This window comes from Schistocerca gregaria, chromosome 4 (assembly GCF_023897955.1).
Source record: "Schistocerca gregaria isolate iqSchGreg1 chromosome 4, iqSchGreg1.2, whole genome shotgun sequence".
Classification (NCBI taxonomy): domain Eukaryota; kingdom Metazoa; phylum Arthropoda; class Insecta; order Orthoptera; family Acrididae; genus Schistocerca; species Schistocerca gregaria.
Window position 1 is genome coordinate 433,110,316 of NC_064923.1, and position 23,162 is coordinate 433,133,477.

Sequence of the window (23,162 nt, forward strand, 5' to 3'; positions counted from 1 at the left end):
GATTTGCACATGCATGTGGCATGAAGTTAAATGTCTAAAACATGTATATTCTTCAAAGAATACTTACCTAACTGTAGTTCATCATGCTGCACAAAAATCCACTTTAAGAGACTTTATGAAATTATAAAGAAAGAATGAATAATTATATGCAGTGTTTGTTTGGCATTTTTGTAAGTGCAACATTTACTTTGTCTGTAACCATTAATTTACTATTAATGACCACTTGCATCAGATAGAGCTGCTTTTAAAAAATGTCTGACAGAAAAAGGAACATAGAGTACTGTAATTAGCATTGAAGAACATGTTTTGTCTGGGACAATTCTTTTTAATCAACAGCTGACAGATTTGGCATTAAATAAAAGCAATTTGTATTCCTTATATTGTTATTTCTTAATGTAATTGTTGAATTGGTGAAAAATATCTTTACACTTCTGGCAATTAATATTCACACAAATTTGATACAGGTTTTGAAAGTTTATTTTTTTATTGATTTATTTATTCTCCAGATAAATACAAGATTTGTTTTAGATGTGGGCTCATTTTATAACTCGTGTCATAATTTTCTGGTATCAATTATGAATGTATCTCCCTTGTTTGTACATAACATGGTGTAAATTAAGAGACTGTGGCCCATTTTCCAAGTCATAACTTTCTGAGATCAATTACAAACATATATTCGTTGCTTGTATATAATATGGTTCAAATGAAGACAGTTTTTTTCTCTACTGTACTACTATAGAAATATGTAGTGAGTTGCCCCTTCAAAACAGCTACCCTTTAAACTTAATATACATTTCATAAATTTGTTACAAATAATGTGATCCCTGTGTGAAAGGGGCTGTTGTCTGCACTCTTTGTATTATGCCTTGCCAGGTGATAATCACAATCTCTCCTGTTATAAATTCATTTGAAATGATGTACTGCTTGTATCTTAAGATTAATGATGGCAGTTGGAATAATTTCTTACTCTTTAACATTCCTTTAAGATTAATGATGGCAGTTGGAATAATTTCTTACTCTTGAACATTCCTTTATATGAGTCATTTTAAGTGACATAGCATAGAATCATAACTGCATTTTTTGAAGGATGACTACTTTATTTATATGCTTGGATGCAGCACACCCCATTCCGTTTGTGGGATACTGATGCACTAAGGCTAAATACACCATTTGGTCATAATTCATAACTTTTGACATTATCTTCAGTGCGTAAACTATGATGTCCGCAAGTCAGATGCCTGCCCAACATTACACAAAATAATGCAGTTATGTCATCCAATTTTATCTGAATACCGTCATTTGACACAACATTCCATTGCACTCTGTCAGGTTGGTGGGTTAATTGAAAGGACATTACACTTGTTTTACTGAGATTTAAGCTTGAATGATTAGTTTTGAATACAGTAATTCCTCATATCACTTTAGATACTAGAAAAATTTAGTGCCAAATTATTCTCATTGTGTTTCCAGGTAACAACACTTACTTACAAACTAATTACTTCTCTGAACAAGAAACTAACAACAATTTTTGTATCATCTGTATAGTGAATAATTTGCTATTCTGCAAAAATATGAACAATAAGAACCCCAGAACTTGCTTACCCACAGGCTTGGGGGATTGCTTCCAGAATGAGTCTTCACTCTGCAGTAATTTGTGCACTGATTTGAAACTTCCTGTGGATTAATATTTTTGTAATGTCCTGTTTTGATCTTTTGACCATCACCAAATGAATATTAAATATACATCAATACAGTTTTGAAGCTAAAAAACCATAACAAACTATGTTTCAGTTATACTTCTCACGAAACCATTTGACTTTATATTCTGTGCACTACATGTGACTTTTTTGTCAATATGGTTCATTTTCCAGATACACAGTGCTATTTATGTTGTTATGGTTTTTTAGCGTAAAAATAGTTTTATGTGTATACAATGTGTGACTCATATTCATTGTGGTGATGACTGTAACTGATCATAGTGAATTATACAATCACACAGCCATGTCTCAAGAATTTTTTCAAGTATTTAACATCTGTAATTTATTAATTAAAGTATCAATAAGAGTTGCATATAATATTTTTATTATTGGCTAGTTCAGGGTTGTCTAGTTTAAAATAATTACAACTTCTGTAACATGGTGAAGCGAAATTCAAGCTTTGGGCTTTGTAGCACGACTCCCCACATGCCAGTGATAAAAAAAAATGCCCCTCACAAAATTTCGTCTGGTGAGTACATCCAGCAGAAAAAGGATGTTAAAGAGTGGCAGTCTAGTAACACTGTAACCACATGTATGGTAACTACCTCTGTCAGCACATATTAGTCATGTTGTACAGCTCGTGCTGTGGCTAGAGTTTTGGGTTAGCATGCAGGAGGTTGATGGTTTGATCCTGAGTTGAGGCATATGTTTTTTATTTGGGAAAAGTAGTCCAGGTGGTGAGGTATCTGTTATCTTAATCATCAACAGTGATTGCACTTACATACTAAACTCGTAGAAAAGGGAGATTGGTCAGCTTTGAAAGAAGCCCTTTTCACATTGTAGGTGTGAATTTATTTGCTCCACTTCGTCTACTAGATGCAAGACCAGTTTTTCTTGCATGCTTCTCCAATGGTCCCATAGATTAGTACCAACTATTATTCTTGCCTTGTTCAGGTCCATTACATTTCGTTAGGGCCTTACGTTACAAGTAGACTATCAATGTGCTTCGTCAATAATGTCCAACCTCAGGTACTACTTGTATGTTTTATCACCAAGGTCCCACTAATTATGTCTTTCTTCATTGAGTCTGGTAACCGCATGCTGTTTAATACATATCTCAATGCATTATTATTATTATTATTATTATTATTATTATTATTATTATTATTATTATTCTGTCAATGAGATTGTGGAAACATCACATCTATTACTGTTAGGGAAAAAGTGTGATTCAAAACTGAACATTTCAAAATTAGCGGTGTTGGGATGAACCATGCAGTAAAATATCTGTCAGAGGGATAATATGCGTTAGGTGGAACAGCGTGACGTGTTTATACTGTATGCGTCGTCCATCAGACATGGACTAGTTATGAGCAGAGTACATCTACACCTACCTCTACATACACCCAACGGTGTGTGGCAGAGGGCACTTTACATGCCACTGTCATTACCTCTCTTTCGTGTTCCAGTCACGTATGGTTTGTGGGAAGAACGACTGCTGGAAAGCCTCCATGCACGTTCGAATCTCTCTAATTTTACATATTTTACATTCGTGATCTCCTTGGGAGGTATAAGTAAGGGGAAGCAATATATTCGATACCTCATCCAGAAATGCACCCTCTTGAAACCTGGACACCAAGCTACACCGCGATGCAGAGCGCCTCTCTTGCAGAGTCTGCCACTTGAGTTTTCTAAACATCTCCGTAACGCTATCACGCTTACCAAATAACCCTGTGACCTAACGCTCTGCTCTTCTTTGGATCTACTCTATCTCCTCTGTCAACCCGACCTGGTACGGATCATACACTGATGAGCAATACTCAAGTATAAGTCAAATGAGTGTTTTGTAAGCCATCTCTTTTGTTGATGGACTATATTTTCTAAGGACTCCCCCAATGAATCTCAACCTGTCACCCGCCTTACCAACAATTAATTTTATATGATCATTCCAATCGTTACATACACATACTCCCATATATTTTACAGAAGTAACTGCTATCAGTGTTTGTTCCGCTATCATATAATCATACAATAAAAGATCCTTCTTTCTATGTATTCACAATACATTACATTTGTCTATGTTAGGGGTGAGTTGCCACTCCCTGCACCAAGTGCCTATCTGCTGCAGATCTTCCTGCATTCCACTGCAATTTTCTAATGCTGCAACTTCTCTGTACACTACAGCATCACCCACAAAAAGCCGCATGGAACTTCCGGCACTATCTACCAGGTCATTTATATATATTGTGAAAAGCAATGGCCCCATAACACTCCCCTGTGGCATGCCAGAGGTTACTCTAACTTCTGTAGACGTCTCTCCATTGAGAACAACATGCTGTGTTTTGTTTGCTAAAAACTCTTCAATCCAGCCACACAGCTGGTCTGATATTCCGTAGGCTCTTACTTTGTTTATCAGACGACAGTGCGCCAGTGACAGACTCCAATGAACATGTGTGCACATTTAGAATTTTCCCATTGTAAACCACTAAACCAGTGTGGCAGACATAAGGGATACACTGGGCTGGTGTTGCCACTCATGAATATACAGCTAAATATCCTCATTGATGCCATCCACATAAAAATGTGTTACAACATCTGGAGCTGCACCCTTGAGTATCAGGTTCTCTCCTTCCAACATCACATGACGAAGGTCGTCCACGGACTTTCCATACTCCAGCTACTGAGGAAGTTATTCTGGAGGTCATACACAAAGAACCTCAGTGAAGTACACATAGCGTAGCAAGGCAACTGTTTGTCTCGCAGGGCACGGTTGTTAATGTGCTGCAGAAATTACACATCCAGACAATGCTAAGTGTTTTGTTTTTATGCTTCTGGAGTCATCCATTGTGAATTTCTCCCTGATGGTATGATAGTGACAGGACAGGATGCATCTGTTTCACAGAAAATAATTTGATTCTTATGCATGACAATTCACTGGTTACCCATGAAACAGTTTTTAGCATCAAAATAGACCTGTATGCAGGCACACTAAATGTGTTCACCTGATGTGACATATGAAGATATTTTTCAATATCCAAAAATTAAATTTGCTTTAAAAGGGAACCGTTTCATGAACTCTGAGAACATACATAGTCCTGTGGCCAACAGACAGAAGGAGGTACACAAAGAGCTTCCATAGTTCTTTCAACAACTTGTGCAATTGATGTAAATGTTGTGTGGAAGTAATATCACATCTATTTGTATCACACAAAACGTAGATAGGCAAACAAGTACATTTGGAAAAATAGGGCTGTGATACAGTTCGACAGAAAATAAACAGAAAGCTATAGGAACACTACAGTGATAGCAGGGGAATTACTAAACAGCAAAACAGATTATGGAATAAAACAAAACAGAATTAAGCAAAGCATGATATCAATAAAATGGAGTGAAGAAAGTTATAACTATGGATGGCACCAACCAAACATGTTAGAGAGCAATGCTCTGTAACAGTGAACTGTGAATTGTCTCTATGTGCAAATGCTTGCAAACATATTGAATATGTTACAATTATTGACCAGCTGGTCAATTTAAAATGCTTAATTGTACTTGCCTGAAAGTAGACCTATAACATGGATGTTCTCAGAAGTGTCTCTCTTCTAAATTATTGATGTTACAAATACGATCAGGAGCAAGTAGCAATGATACTGTTTGGAGGACAACATCAGTTGTCAACAAGCACTCATATAGAGGGTGAAGCAAAATTCACGCACACGGGCTTTGCAGTGTGACTCCTCACAAGCCATTGATAAAAAAAATGTCTGTCACAAAATTTCAACTGGCGAGTACATCCGGCAGAAAAAGGATGTTAAAGAGTGGCAATCTTGCAACACTGAAGAATTGATATTCTTTTTATAGTTATTCTGTCCTATGACGGGTCATTTAAAAAAAAAAAAAAATACACGCCAACCCAGGATCAAACCCCTCACCTCCTGCATGGTAACCCAAAACTCTATCTACTGCACCAAATGTACAGCACGAGTAATATGTGCTGACAGAGGTAGTTACCAGACATGCTCTTCTGCGAACAAATCAGGAGCAAATCTTTTTTCTGTGCAATCTTTTCTAAAATCAAACTTGCTGTTTCCTTACCAATGCCATGTTTCTGTGGAAGCATTCTGGTAGCAGCTCATCTACAATCAGCAAGAATTACTTGGCTTTTTCCACTTTTTCATCTACTCAAGCAGATGCAGGACATCTGATATATGATCTGTCTTCTAAGGATTTTGTTCCATTCCTAATTTACAATAAAATTTTATCTCAGCTTTTGAATCCATATTGATACGTTTGACTTATCCCACTTGCACAGTGTTACTTTCATGGCAGCTGTTCACACACTGGCTTAGTCATTGACACAATTGAAGCATCTGTGTGTTCAGCACAAACTAGTGGGTTAAATGGTAACTACATTTGGTGCATTTCTTGAAAGTGTTTCTGGAAAATCATCAGTTTTATTTCTTGTCCACATTGTGTAGTTGATGTGATTCATATTTTGTAACAGACAGACTCACAACATTGTCTGTAGCTTTTGTTTTCAAACTTTGTATAGAGTTTATGTAGTTTTAAAACACAAAATCAGATTAAAAAAAATATAATATAAACTGATCAGGTTTCTAATGCAGTACCTTGAGATAATTTGGGTATGGAGTGGAGGGGGGATTGGGGGTGGGGGTGGGGGCGGGGGGGGGGGGGGGCAGGGAGTGCAAACTGAAATAGGAAAGATATAGCTTTTAATACTAGTCATCAGATGATAGAGAGTCATAAGAATATTAACAATAGACAGTAGAGAAGTACAGTGTCCAGAGAATCTGCACATGTGTGTTAAAGAGGAACTGAAAGCAAGGAAATAAGATAGGAAAGTGCAAACTGGAGTGCAAACTGAAATAGGAAAGATATAGCTTTTAATACTAGTCATCAGATGATAGAGAGTCATAAGAATGTTAACAATAGACAGTAGAGAAGTACAGTGTCCAGAGAATCTGCACATGTGTGTTAAAGAGGAACTGAAAGCAAGGAAATAAGATAGGAAAGTTACAGAATTTGGAGGGGGAATAATAAATTAATTGAAGCAAAGCAGAACTGTTAGCAGTTATATAATGATTTTCAGGGAATTTTGGCTTCTGTTTTTAATGGTTTGTAACAAATTTAATAGACCATATTTGGAAACTATCATTATTAGATGCAGCAGTTTAAAGAAAGAAACAACTAGTGAAGAATAAGCAAAGTGAATGTTAACAGATGAAGGATAAGAATAGTAACTCTCCCTGTCACAACGAACTGACTCATCACCACATAAACAAAATGACATTAGGTAATGATGGAAAAGATGAAAACAGAAGGTGAATTTGATACAAGCATATCCAGAGTGTAAACCAATATATTTTTCCGAATAGTGAAGTCACATTCCAACTTAATATTTTATTTCTTAATGGTGTTTCGTAGGAAATGTGTGATGTAAGGTTATTCAAAGAAATGAAAGACAGAGAATAGTGTGTTCTCAAGGTAAAAGTCGGAATACAGTATGGAGAAGCTTATATTTGCCCTCTGTACTTTAATGGAGTCTCCACTTACAACTAAACTTCAGTGAAACTGACCAGCAGAAACATGTACTTGTGTAATGCGTGAGTGCTGTTTGTGTAATCTTGGCATAATAAAAATTAGAGAAAATCTAAGATGATGGTTTTAATGCATCAGGTGCTCTATAGAGTAACCTCCTATTTCAGTACAACACAGAGATTGCTCATACATCTGTGTAAAACTGTCAGAAAGTCCTCCTTAGGTATGTCATTTAACTCATGCATTGTGTTGGCTTGATGTCAGTTATATTGTCAAAGCATTGATTTAGAGATATTTCTCCATTGTGATTTGTGACATACCAACGACCACCTGTCTACCACTTAATGCTGCCTACTCACAACTTATTGATTGAATTTACATCTGTTGTTTGCAGTTGTTAGTTCAAGCTGCTACTGTAGTTACTGCACTGAGGTCACTTATATGCCAGGAATAAAATCAGTCTCGACCCTTGTTGAATGGATGGTGTGTTTTCTCTTTCACAGTGGTTTTGTATCACGAAGTTAGTGAATGACACTGAGCTACAGAAAGTGAAATAAGATTTTGATAATTCCCTGCATGTGGTTTCCCAAAAGCAGTAGTCAGAATTTTTCATGTCAGATTCTCATTTACTTAAGCATCATAATGTAAGGTGAAATCAAAGCTAAATTAGATACTATAGATTGCTGTTAGCACTTGCGAGAGGGAGAGAGAGAGAGAGAGAGACCAGTAGACAGTATCAGGGGAAGGGTGGAGTGGGTGGTAGTTGAGAAAAGTGAGAATTAATTAATATCCTCCTGGAAGGACATACAAACTCAATAAGATAAATTAAATTTAGAAAACAGTCAATCATTTTACTTTATGTGTGCAGATTTTCTGGCGTCAGCATGCATGTGTATAAATACCTAAATAATACAGAAATTTTAGGATGAAAGCAGTAAAGTAAAATGATTAAAGGCAGCTCCTCACCTGTAGTTGATGGTGCACAGTCACACCATAGAAATAATATATCTTTTTAATAGATAAGTCTATGCTGTCACATGAACAACCAACAAAAACCCATACCCACTCACAGGAGCTAAAAATTACTGCATTAGGAGAAAGGCATTTTCAATGCTTGCATTTAGCTTGCTAAATGGAACTACTTTATGTATTTTATAAAAAATATTCATTATTTCTCAAAGATGTTTGTAAAAGGCCATGAATCCATCATTCTCAGTCTTCTCTGGTTCTTATGTAGCCATATTTGAATGAAATATTTGAATCAGTGTGAGAATTCATTCTTTTTTCATTTTTAACTGCTGTAAGAAGAACCCATACATTGTTCAACTATTTGGTTTTACTTTTGTTCACTTATTGTTCTATTGAATTTTTTGCAGGATATTTTTAATTTTAGAATTGTAGCTAAAAATAATTATTGCTGTGAAATGAGATTGCATCATCACTGATGCATATCTTAAGTTATTCTGTTTTATTATGGGCAATATTCCCAATTTTATGAACCTAGCAATCAGTATGCTAAATAATATATAGGACAGCTATTATACATATGTACCTATGTACATGATAATAGATCACTACTCAACACATATAGAAGGAACTGAGTATTTAACAGGCATCTAGAAAAGATGGAAAATTACCATTGTCATGAGTCTTTTGTTAGCTGTGACAAATTTTTGAATTCTAGCACTCTCTTCCAGTACATTTACTCCTTAATGGCTTTTTTTGCTGACAACAAAAATCAGTTTAAGCTGTACTGTGACCCACACAAGCACAGTACAACATACAAAAATAGTTTTTATGGTGACTTGCCTCCTTGTTTTGTATACAGTCTCAGAGTGTTAAAAATATTCCATGTTTTGAGGGTTAGTAGCATTGATCAAAACAAGAAACAAAAGTCCAGTAAATATATACCTACATCAAGAGCTATGAGCACTTGTTAATCTTCGCTACTCAGAAGATACATCTCTTCTATTGCAAGCTCTTTGCTATCACAAGTGATCTACAGAATGCAGTAAGTAAATGATGACAGATTCCACTTTGTCCATTATACAGCCTATAATAAACATGTTACTGTTCTTACTGTAAACCATATTCATAGTTATACTGGAACCAGTGAAATGCTTTTACACTGTAGTTTAGCAACAAGCTTCATTGGAAGAGGTGTGTTTTCACAGTAGTGAAGATGAACAAGTGATCTTAGAGCCCATTCGAATGGATACTTCTGTGTTATTCTGGTCCATACTACCACCTCTCAAAATATGGAGCATTTTTTTAAACACTGTTTATACACTGCTGTGAAGGTATTCAACAAACTCTATCTAACATGAAACAAGAGCTTGGAAGTCCTAACCAATTCACGTATTGAAAAGTTATGTGAACTTTGCAGCAAGTAACAGTCCTCATTGAAAAGCTGCATGACAAGCAGTAATGTATTGTACACATTATTATGTATTTACAGATGTTGGTAATTATTTTCTTTGAAAACACTAATGTTATTGAGTAAATATTAAGGTGAAACAGCAGCTACTTAACACAACTGTGGTAGCAACAGCTTTATTCACTCTAATTACTTGGTTAAATGCATATGGTATAAGTGTGAATAACATTAAGCAGTGTGGTGATAGTTTATTATTAATACAGTGTACAGATTAAGTTTGTGTGGTATGCTTGTCTTTTGTTAATGCGTAAGTCTACCTTGACTTGTTCTACAGTCTTAAAGGTTCTTCTTCTTACTGGTGTCTATGAAACCCAGTGAATGAATGAAAGAATGGTTGAATAAGGAAGGTACTCAGTGCCTGGTCTACAGAGTTAGCAGTAATATATCCTCATATACAAATTTTGTTCCAGTCTGCATTTTCCTTTAATGCAGGTCATACTAGTATTTCATGTGCAAAGGTTACAGATAAACCATAGTCACTGACCGATATTTGTTTGCAGTTTGAACTGAACAGATGCAGGCTAGGAAGTACAGGATGTTCATACAGAGTGAATGCCTTCAGAATCTTTGATATATTACATCTTTCTGTTTGGTGCATTTCACATGAAACTTTGAAAATAGAACTGTATAGTTGTTTTCCAGACAACTCATAATATTAAAAAGTTATGCGCTCTTCATTATAATGACTCAAGTGTTTTAGGTTGTGTCTTAACTCATTGACTGTGTTTTAGGTTGTAGCTTAACCCACTGACTTGCCTTCAATGTTATTCATTATTATGTACCTGTGGTGAAACATATTTAAATATAAATGATCAGAGGCTAATATAGATTCTTGACAGATACCTACAGTACTTATTAATTATTATATGTTGTATTGGTACAGCATCAGGGATCACAGCAGAGTCCCAATCGCATCGTCGAGGCTCGACGCAGAGTGACACAAGTGCTCTGGTTAGCAGTCTCACAAGAGACCTGTCACAATCACCAAGTGGAGCTACAACAACTGCAGGCACAGGGACAGGCACAGGAACACGTGATCTCTCACCGAGTCCATCAGGCAGCTCCTTACACACACGCTCTGAAGGCAGCCCAAACAGCACACCTGGTACACCAAGAAGAAATGAGCAGGTCAGTAGTATACGTACCGTCTGTTTGCCAATATAATAAATTGTACTCTATTTTTACCATTGTCATTCCTTTGGTAAAACTTGCTAAAAGAATCATCTTGAGCAGCTGTAGTTTTAGTACTCACAGTTTCCTTTGTATTGCATAAAATATTATGTTGAATGATAGGGCAGACTTTTCCAAAGGACAGATCATTTGAGCTTATCTGGATATTTTTCCAGAAACAGGATATATACAGAATGCAGTACCATGTTTTTATTATTGTTTCTAACTGTTAATGGACTTGGATTAGAATAAATAATTTTCCTGGGGAAAATGGATGAATAGATACTTCTGGCAAGAGTCTTGTGGTAATATTGTGTGTGGCTCTGAGTAGAAACATTTTATATTTATTGCAAATGAAAAAGAAAGGAAGAAAACACCACAACACAGTGAAAAAGGTATAAAAGAGAGGCATAAGTTTCAGTTTGGTTCAAGGCTGAGATGCAAGCTGTGAAACAAAAGAGTATAACAAATTATGTTAGAGAATAAAAAATAATGTTCAAGTTGTATGTAATTCAGACACCATGAAGCAAATGACTGATGTGAGAACTACATCTAAAATTAGAAGAAGATTATAACAGACAAGAGATAAATAATTTGATAAAGTGATGTTTTGTTCTTGTTATTGTATTCTTCAGTCTGAAGATTGGTTTTATGTCACACTGTACAGTGTTCTATCCTCTGCCAGCCTCTTTAACTCTGCATAACTATTGAAACACCCAATGAAAAATCCAGTTTGGAGTTTAATAATATTATGAAAAGGACAGTTGTTACTCACCATATAGCAGATACTGATCGCAGATGAGCACAACAATATTAGAAATGAGTGGGTCAGTAGTATACTTATCCTCAGTGACTCAGTACCACTCAGGACTGGAGCAACTGAATTACATTCTCTGCCAGGATTTTGGCTACCTCTTGTTGTGCACTGAAATGAGAAATGTCCTACCCACTATCCTTCCCACCCTTCCCATAGTGTAATTCCACCACTCACCAAACCTATGCAATGTCCTCATCCATCCCTGCACTACCCCTGTTCCCAAACCTTTGCCTCATGACCCATATCCCTGTAATATACCTAGAAGCAAGACCTGTCCCATACATCCTCCCAGCACCACCTACTCCAATCTGGTCACAAACATCACCTATCCCACAAAAGCAGGTCTACCTGTGAAACAACTCATGATCTACAAGCTGAGCCGCATCCACTATGCTGCATTCTATGTAGGCATGACAACCAACCAGCTGTCTGTCAGCATGAATGGCCAGTGACAAACTGTGGGCAAGAAACAACTGGACCACTGTGTTGCTGAACACACCGTCCAACAAGACATTCTTCATTTAAATGACTGCTTCGCACCCTACGCCATCTGGACCCTTCCCACCAACACCAGGATTTCTGAACTGTACAGGTGGGGACTCTCCCTGAAACATACCCTACATTCACACAACTGTCCTGGCCTCAACCTACGTTAGTCATTGCCCTTACCCGACTATCCTCTTCCTTGTTCCCATTTTAGCACTACACAGCCCTCTATCCCACGAACCCACCCAGTCTTTATACTTCTTTTCTGCTACCCTCCCTCTCTCTCCCACCCACCGTCTAACCTCCTGATTGCATCTAACTGCCTACTCTCCATCTCATCACTGTATGTTCCCACAGCAGTTTCTAACAAAGGCCTTGTTGGCCGAAAGCTCACTTTCAGACAGACTGCCGTGTCTTCTTTCTTCTCGCAACTGATTTTAAACTTGCACACGCAAACATGTGACGCGCAGTAGGTAGGCTTCTACCATCTCTCACTTATATCTAGAATATCGTGTGTTCAAGATGGTAGAAGGCTGAGTGGTTCTAGAATTTACACAGAAATTCTTGAATCACTGCACTGTGTTCACAGTTTAATTTCTCAGCTCTCAAACTGATACACTGAAAACTAACTTCTGAATAAGTTTACTATCTCAGAACTCAAACACATGTGTTCCCCAGGCTGTTTAGCCCACCTTATTAGCATTGCTATCACCAGCAAATGGCCACAATCTCTGCCTTGCATGCTCTACCCTGAGTTTTTTCATGTGATACACTACTCTAGTCAAATTAGGATCCAGATAAACCTGACCATAATTCGTTTACAAATATTTTTTTGTATTGTTCAAATACTGTAGCTAAATGCAATACACCGTTCTTTACACAACTATAATTATCACATATTATTATATTTTATTGTCACAATTATTTTTCCTGACACTTCACACAAACCAGAACAGCAATTGCTTATCAAAACAACCATCTTATTCCTTCCTGCCCATTTTGCGTTACACTATTCGAATTCAATACATGAATTTTAAGCACACAGTTTCTCCCCCGTCCCTCCTTGTTTTACGCTCCTGAGCTCTGCAGCAGACTACATTGCCATAGCCATCAAAGCTGTTGTATTATGGTATTATCACTTGATAGCTTACAAGCAGATTTTACCCTCTTTAGTGAATGATGAACTGTGTAAACTAAAAAAATATAATATTCCCAGTAAATAATTCTCTGTTTTAACATGTATTGTTTTTATCATCTCTGGCCTTTCATTCTCACTTTCCTTTTTAAACATACTGTAGAGTGTTAAGTAACTCTGTCAATATGAATATCCTACTGTGTGCTTCTGTTTGCTGAATTACAGTGTTTGAAAAATTTGAAATTCTCATAGGCCTAGTTCTTTGTATATTTGAAAATGGTGTTTGATTAAAGGGATATAACCTTGAAGCAATTCCACACTAATAATATCACTGAAGTAACATACAAACTGCATGCACCAATAGTGCTGCCATTTATTTTATCATCATCATCACATGTCGTTCTGATACCTTATCTGAGTTTAGGCATATAATTGAGTTCTTTAATATTGGTAAGACAGTATCAATGAACACGAAATTTAGACCCTAAAGCAGGGCTTCACAACATACGTGCTTGCAGAACAAGCTGTGAGCAGCAAGGCGCGAGAACGGAGCAGCGCGAGCACGCTACCCCCACTACCGGACCAGAGCGGAGAGTGGGGAGAGTCACGTGGGGCACACAACAGCTGCCGCTAGTCAATGTAAATCCATAGCCACCAGCAGGGATATCACTCACAAATTATTTCTGCGACAAATGAAACAAATAAAGGAGAATGTACACGTGCCACATAATTTTATTAGCTTAGTGTATGGCCGGCCTCGGTGGCCACGCGGTTCTAGGCGCTGCAGTCCGGAACCGTGCTGCAGCTCTGGTAACAGGTTCGAATCCTGCCTCGGGCATAGATGTGTGTGATCTCCTTAGGTTAGTTAGGTTTAAGTAGTTCTAAGTTCCAGTGGACTGATGACATCAGATGTTAAGTCCCATAGTGCTCAGAGACATTTGAACCATTTTTTTTGCTTAGTGTATGCCTCTACATTCGTATTAATTTGTGAACTGTTACACAATAAAAGGTGTCACTGAAGTGTGGGATTCTCAGCTATCTTGCACTTTTTGCCCTTTACAATTGCGTCTATGTTCGGAGTAATTGTTCTTGTGCATTGTAGGTGCAGCTTGCAGTTTAAATGTCGATCAGACAATGCGTTTCTCAGGTGCGTCTTGTTACATTTCATTGCAGAGGACAGTTGTTCACAAACATACGTGGAACCGAATATTGATATTATTGTAGCCGCCAGTTTGTGCAAACGGGGAAATCTATCCTGCGGGAAGTGTCTGTAGAAATCCAAAATGTTTTCTTGTTCTGAAATTTGTCTCTGTATTCTCTGTCACACTGCAGGTCAATAATTTCTAGTTGCAGCTCAGGACGAATCTCTTCAATATTCGCTGAATATGGAGAGGAGAACAGATCAAAACCACTGTCTAGTGCTGTCAGATCTTGAAAGCGTTGATCAAATTCTTCCTTAAGGGCAACTAAACTATGTGAATAACGTTCAGTCTTTGTGAACGTCTTGCATGGATGATAATTTAGGAAAATGAGCTAGATTTCCTGTTTCCAGCTGACTCACCCAAAGTGTCAATTTCATCTTAAAAGCCCGTATTCGATCTATGAAATGAGTAATTAGCATATCTTTACCTTGTAGTGAAATGTTCAAAGCATTCAAATGGCTAGTTAAATCTGCTAAGAACGGGAGATCACATTTCCATGAAGGCTCTTTCAATTGAGGAACACACATGTTATTTATTTCCATGAACATACACTCCTGGAAATTGAAATAAGAACACCGTGAATTCATTGTCCCAGGAAGGGGAAACTTTATTGACACATTCCTGGGGTCAGATACTTCACATGATCACACTGACAGAACCACAGGCACATAGACACAGGCAACAGAGCATGCACAATGTCGGCACTAGTGCAATGTATATCCACCTTTCGCAGCAATGCAGGCTGCTATTCTCCCATGGAGACGATCGTAGAGATGCTGGATGTAGTCCTGTGGAACGGCTTGCCATGCCATTTCCACCTGGCGCCTCAGCTGGACCAGCGTTCGTGCTGGACGTGCAGACCGCGTGAGACGACGCTTCATCCAGTCCCAAACATGCTCAATGGGGGACAGATCCGGAGATCTTGCTGGCCAGGGTAGTTGACTTACACCTTCTAGAGCACGTTGGGTGGCACGGGATACATGCGGACGTGCATTGCCCTGTTGGAACAGCAAGTTCCCTTGCCTGTCTAGGAATGGCAAAACCATGGGTTCAATGACGGTTTGGATGTACCGTGCACAATTCAGTGTCTCCTCGACGATCACCAGAGGTGTACGGCCAGTGTAGGAGATCGCTCCCCACACCATGATGCCGGGTGTTGGCCCTGTGTGCCTCGGTCGTATGCAGTCCTGATTGTGGCGCTCACCTGCACGGCGCCAAACTCGCATACGACCATCTTTGGCACCAAGGCAGAAGCGACTCTCATCACTGAAGACGACACGTCTCCATTCGTCCCTCCATTCACGCCTGTCGCGACGCCACTGGAGGCGGGCTGCACGATGTTGGGGCGTGAGCGGAAGACGGCCTAACGGTGTGCGGGACCGTAGCCCAGTTTCATGGTGACGGTTGCGAATGGTCTTCGCCGATACCCCAGGAGCAACAGTGTCCCTAATTTGCTGGGAAGTGGCGGTGCGGTCCCCTACGGCACAGCGTAGGATCCTACGATCTTGGCGTGCATCCGTGCGTCGCTGTGGTCCGGTCCCAGGTCGACGGGCACTGCACCTTCCGCCGACCACTGGCGACAACATCGATGTACTGTGGAGACCTCACGCCCCACGTGTTGAGCAATTCAGCGGTACATCCACCCGGTCTCCCGCATGCCCACTATACGCCCTCGCTCAAAGTCCGTCAACTGCACATACGGTTCACGTCCACGCTGTCGCGGCATGCTACCAGTGTTAAAGACTGCGATATAGCTCCGTATGCCACGGCAAACTGGCTGACACTGAAGGCGGCGGTGCACAAATGCTGCACAGCTAGCGCTATTCGACGGCCAACACCGCGGTTCCTGGTGTGTCCGCTGTGCCGTGCGTGTGATCGTTGCTTGTACAGCCCTCTTGCAGTGTCCGGAGCAAGTATGGTGGGTCTGACACACCGGTGTCAATGTGTTCTTTTTTCCATTTCCAGGAGTGTATTTATCTCATCTAATAGGCAAAATAGTCGATTTACTAATTCGCCACAACTAAGCCAGCAGACCTTGCTGTAATAAGGCAGGCTACCATAGTGGCTTTCTACATCCTCAAGAAAGCTTTTAAATTGCCTGTGTTGTAGCCCATGCTTCCTTATATAATTGGTTGTACGAACAACAACACTCGTCACATTTTTTAGAGTGATACTCTTTGCACATAAGTTACCCTGGTGGATCACACAGTGAACACCCCTTATTTCATTCGGCATGGTCAGTTTTTGCATTTTCTCCTTCAACAGGATCAACCTGATTTTTTCCGTGTCATCGCTGGTGCACCGTGTGTAGACACTGAAACTAAAGATTTCCACTACAATCCTATATTTTCAACACTACTTAAAATATCACCTCCGGTTGTAGTGTTCTTCATGGCTACTACATCGAGGAGCTCCTACCTCACCTGAAGATCTCCATTAACACCTCCAATAAATGTGGCAAGCTGCGCTGTTCCAGTGATATCAACACTTTCGTCCAGAGCTAGAGAATACGCCATAAAATCTTTACAGATATTTGCAAGCTGGCCTTGGACGTCATTTGCCATGTCCTGTATGCGATGCATAATGGTCATGTTAGATAATGGCACAATCCGAAACTGTTCAACTTGAGATGGACACAAATATTCCGCTGCAACTACCAAACATTCTGTTATTAAATCGCCATCAGTGAAGGGGCGCAGGCATTTTGCTAAAAGCAAAGCAATTTTGTAACTCACTCTGAGAGCTGCCTCAGTTGATTTTTCTTTGTCGTCGAGATCTTCTTCGGGTAGCTTCCTTTTAAGTTTAATAATTTCCTGTGCACGATCTGGTCCATCACATTTTCCACTTCCATAGTCTTTCGTGTGGTACGACATATAATGTCGCTTTTCGTGTGGTACGACATATAATGTCGCTGCAAATTAAATTTCCTAAAAGAATTCAGCGTTTTGTGACATACTAAACATTTTGCAACACCATCTTTTTCTTTAAACAGATGCAATTCCTCCCAATGGTGGTTGAACTGCGAAAGCATGGTCGGGGCTACACAACGACGACTTGACATGATTCTTAACCAGCAAAGTGACTGTTAGAGCTGATCATAGTACTTTAAACGTTACACAGTCGGCGCGAATTCAATAGGCACGCTGCGACCCTATTCAAACGTGCGTGCGCATTTCCCCTCCCTCCCCTCCCTCCCTATTCCGCGACCTTGCACCTGCTCGCGAGCACGTGCCTGAGCAATGCGAGTACTTGCGCTCAAAACCGGCCAGTTGTTAAGCCCTGCCCTAAAGTAATCTCAGATTAAAGTGGTAATTGTACTGCTGTAAAGCACACAAAAATATTTACTTTCCTTAAGAACTTTTTATTCTGTGGCTATTAAAATATAATAACTATTTGGTAAAGCATCAGACTTTAAGGGACAGAGACCTGTGGCTGAATAGTGGTGCTTCAGTTGACCTCTCATTAGGACTTAGTTTAAACATTGTACTAATGCCTATACTGAGATGAATGAATATAGAAGTTTTACTTTTAATATAGATTGAATTAAATGTGTTGTATTAGCCACTATCAAGTAGTGTTAGCCCAGAATTGGTGAAAATACTATAATAACCTTATTTTAAAATCTGTACTTATTAAAGCTAAAAAATGTTATTGTTTCAGGATTCTCTGTGTTCCACACCAAACCCTAGGGCAATGACCCAGACAGGCACTCAAACAAGTCCAGATAGTGGCAGTGGAAGTGGCAGTGCACCTAGTAGCATCAAAAGCCACTTTACCATTGGTGCCAGTGGTCGTTCTTCAAAGGAGGAACGCCTTTCACCTAAACTTTCACGCAAAGATCGCAATTCTGTTAGCAGCAAGAGCCGGAGTAGTAAACGTGCAATGTCACCCGCTCCATCACAGGTAAAATTTACCAAAATGTTGTGGCTTGAGTTCTGATAGAAACGAAATAAAAATGTGGCAACTATAAATCATACACACAAGGGATAAAATTAAAGTATGAAATATCATGTAAATTCTATGAATGGTTAATATCAGGCAATTCAAAACTTAAGAAATGAAACCTACTAACAATGGAGCAAATGTGAGACCTTACTAACTATAGAGCAATACTTAAGACCTGGGAATGTAAATGTTCTGCACTACTTATATGTTATGTCAGTATATATTATTTTGAAATGCAAATGTTTTTGAAAAAGAGGTCAACATAACATCAGTTTCTATTATAATAACTGGAAAATTAATTAACATATTTTGAATAAGTTCCCTTTTTAAATTTTTGTATTTAATCTTCACTCCCCCTTACACTCCCTGCCCCCTTTTCCTTACCTCATACTATTATGATGATTGAATTGGAACAAACTTCAATATGGTTTGTGTTTTAATGTGTAAGATTAACACTGCAAATCACACAGACTAAATGGTCTAATTCTGTTCCATGCAGTTTAGCTGGGATAAACAGGTAAAGCAATAAAATTTTAGACCAAGAGTGAGCAGGAGGAGCTAGTGACAAAGTAGTCTTGTGCTGTAAACTTCTGCTGTTCCAACAAAATTAAATTCCCAATTTTTTGAAATAACAAAGTTAGTAGTAAGATTTTACATGATAAAAAAGTGTGTAATAAAGGGACGAAGTCGTAGTCATGCTCGTATAGAACCCTAACAGCTGTAATAACTGAACAGTTCCTACTGGTATATTTCACAGAATACTTCATGCAGTTTCCACTCTAAAACTGTAATTACAGATGTAACAATATTATGAGAAGGAAAAGTAGCCACTCACCATATAGCGGAGATACTGAGTCACAGATAGGCACAACAAAAAGACTCTCAAAGTTAAAGCTAGCTTTCGGCCATTAACGCCTTTGTCAACATTAGACACACACACACACACACACACACACACACACACACACACACACACACACAAATGCAAACGCAACTCACAAACACAACTGCAGTCTCAGGCCTGACAGTGTGGTTTCAGTTGCTTTTGTGTGAGTTGCGCTTACGTGTGTGTGTGTGTGGGGGGGGGGGGGGTGTCTAATGTTAAGGCCTTTATGGCCGAAAGCTTTAATGTGAGAGTCTTTCTGTTGTGCTTATCTGTAACTCAGAATCTCCACTATATGGTGAGTGGCTACTTTTGTTACATTCTATCCTCGATTTTCCATTGTAATTACAGATGTTTACTGTTATTCGTACTGCCTATCCTGGCATTTAGCTTTTTAATTGGACCTGCCTACAAGTTGCAAATCATTATAAAATCAGGAGATAATTGCTTATGTAGCTGTGCATGAGATATTTTTATTTTAATTTAACTACGTGGCCTGTACTGGTTTGTTATGGAGGGTGTTGAAAAACATTAATAACTTCTGTAGTGGAAACCACATCTTGACATTTTATAAGTCAGCTTTTTGATGAGATATTAGCTAATTATCTGACATTGGATGATTACATACTTATTGCAATCTTATTAGATTGGAAGAGGAATGAAATCTACTGATTGCCTAAGAATAATGCAATTTTATTCACACATTTTTAAAACAAATACAAATTACAAAATGAAATCTTTCATGAATGTTGTATAATATTAATCTAACACAAAACTTGATGATAAAGCACCTCCCCCTCATTTGCCTCTCCTCCCACTTCTATAAAAATCCTGAAATTTAAATATTGTTTTAAATTTTTAAAATTAAACAAGTTTAACAATCATGTCATAGTACTTAGCCAAGGAAGATTGTACCTATGAAACCTTGATCTCCACCTACTGCACCGCCACCTGACATTGAAATTACTTACGAGCTAATCCAGTGCCAGTATTTAAAAAAAAAAAAAAAAAAAATTGGGATATTAATTTTGTTTTAGGATTTAAACAGAAACATATATAGAAGCTGCATTTATTGTCACACATTTAGTACTAAAACGTATAATTAGTTATTCAATTTTTAATAAAAAGTATTTACAGAATATTTACTTCAAAGCTTTAGTATTTACAATATCTTTAACACATTAATTTCAATTCATCGTAAAAGAAGGACCCAATTAAAAAAGAAGTCATAAGTGTTCGGAAGCCTGTCGCACACTCATATAAAGGCTCTGTTGCCCTTTTTATCTATTGAAATAAAATTAGTACTACAGTAGCTTGGGGAACAAATTACTAATTAGTTTAGTGATGTATCGTGCTGTCAATTTTCTGCATCCAGTGGAGGTGACATATCAAATGAGTCCAGGGTTTTCAACACAAAATCAAATAGAAGTAATTTACGAGTAGGACTAATAACAAATAAGAAACTAGGTGTGCAGATGAACTACCATGAACAGTATAGTGAAAGCATTATTGTAACCAAGGTAGACATAAAGCCACGAACCTACTCAATATACTAGCTTCATGTATTATGGGGAAACTGAAAAAATAAAAAAAGTATGCTGAGACAAAAGAAATTATTCAATTCATTAAAAAGAACAAAAATGTAACAATGGTGGGGGATTGGAATTTGGAAGTAAGAAGAGGAAGAGTAGTAAAAATAGTAGGAGAAGAGGGACTTTACCAAAGGCATGGAAGGGGCAGCCAACTGGTAGAATTACAATTTAATCATGGCTGACACTTGATTTAAGAATAGTGAAAGAAGGTTGTGCACATGGAAGAGAACTGGAGAACCCAGAAGATTTATATAGATTATATAATGGCAAGACAGAGCTTTATAAACCAGATTTTAAACTGCAAAACATTTCCAGGAGCAGATGTGGTCTGTGACCATAATGTGTTCATTATGAACTGCAGATTAAACCAGAAGACGTTGCAGTAAGGTAGGAAATTAAGGAGAAGGGGCCTGAATAGATTGAGAGAACCAGTGGTTGCTGGCGGTTGCGGAGGGTTTCAAATGGGGCTTTTGGCAACACTTGACTCAAACAGAGGAAAGTAATGCAGCATAATGTGAGTAAGTAACTTTGGGAGAAGAAACAGTATAGGCAGCAGAGGAACAACTTGGCCTAAATGCAAGGACCAGTATGAGTCATGGGTAACACAACAGGTATTGAACTTAATTTCCAAAAGGAGAAAATAGAAAGATGTAGCAAATGAGGCAGGCAAAACGGACTATAAAAAAAAATTAGAATGACAGGAAGTTCAAAATAGCACAGGAGGCATGACTAGAGGAGAAATGCAAAGCTATAGAAGCTTGCATAACTGTGAAAATATAGATCCCACCTATAGGAAAATTAAAGGAGTCTTTGGAGGAAGGGAAAGCTATTGTTTGAAGATCAAGAGCTTTGGTGGCAAGCCAGAATGCAGCAGTTGAGAAGAAGGCTGACAAGTGGAATATGTGGAAGGGCTATGTTGAGGAAAGAAACTTGAGGACAATGTTAGGGAAAGGTAAGAACAATTAGATGAAGATGAGCTGGAAGATGTGATACTGTAAGAAGAATTTGATAGAGTAGTGAAAGTCTTAAGTCAAAAGAAGACACCTGGAGTAGAAAATTTTCCCTTACAATTATTGAAATCTTTTGGGAGAACTAGCCATGACAAAGTTATTATCCCTGGTATGCAATATATAAGAGATTGGCAAAATACCCTCAGACTTCTGCAAGAATGTAATAATCCAAATGCCAAAGAAGGTATGAACATTGCAAAACCATCCATTTAATAAGTCATGGTTGCATAATACTAAAACAAATTATTTGCAAAAAAATGGGAAAATTGATAGAAACTGACCTCTGGGAAGACCTATTTGGATTTCATGCTGCCTTTTGTATACATTTGAAACTTAAATTTCCCTAGCTAGTAACACACAACATCCAACACATTTCACATTTGCAATTCAGTTAGGTTCACATTTTTATAGAAGATATTATGATTCACATGGATCTCCATTACTTCAACCTAAGAAAAAATATATAGGGGGGCAGGGGGGGGGGGGAGAATCTTCAAAAACGACAGAAACCCAGTGAGGATAGTAAGTAATTAGCCCACTAAGTTTTGGAGCAAAACAGATAAGGGCTCTTCCGTTTTACTGACATGTCTAACTGGAGTTCATTGAAACTGTGAAGCTACCTAGTAGTTGAGCTGTGTGTCTTAGTTTGTGCAATAATAGTGCAAAAAATCTTCTGATATTTGTGCGAGAATAGGTCAGTATTGACCAAAGAGGAGCAGAACTGGGTAATAGACATACACATTGAAAGGTCAGTGGCAGCTTTATAAAAGTCATTTTTCAAAGCAAATACAAATGCCCCCCCCCCCCCCCCCCCCATACACACACACACAAAATCGACACACATTCAATGCAGTGTGTGCTCATATGCCTCTGTGTGTGTGTGTGTGTGTGTGTGTGTGTGTGTGTGTGTGTGTGTGTGTGTGTGTGTGTGTTTTAGCTTTAAAGAAGGACTTTGTACAAAAGCTTAGTAATTTGTTGTTCCTCCTAAATGTCTGTTTCTTGTTCAGAGGTTCTTCTATCTGATGAGTAGTGACCTGTCCCCATGTAAATATTATAGTCTGTCTTGGTTGTTTTATTGGTGCAGACAGTGCAGATATTGTGTTTGTTTAAAGATGTTTGTGTAGGTAGTTGGCAATTGTTATTGATCCTTTTAGCATTATTTATTTAGCTATACTATTGAACGTCACTGAATTTTACCTGTTAATCTGTTTTCTGACTTGTCATGTAATGTT

General features: G+C 38.3%; 1 protein-coding gene across 1 annotated transcript in view; it reads left to right on the forward strand.

The window, feature by feature from the left end:
- The window catches only part of LOC126267346 (E3 ubiquitin-protein ligase MYCBP2), a 1,244,949-nt gene that overhangs the window by 1,017,042 nt on the left and 204,745 nt on the right, over positions 1-23,162 (forward strand). The window contains exons 48-49 of the mRNA XM_049972469.1: positions 10,574-10,818; positions 18,161-18,403. Of these exons, the coding sequence (XP_049828426.1) occupies positions 10,574-10,818; positions 18,161-18,403 (488 nt within the window). The remainder of the gene's footprint in view (positions 1-10,573; positions 10,819-18,160; positions 18,404-23,162) is intronic.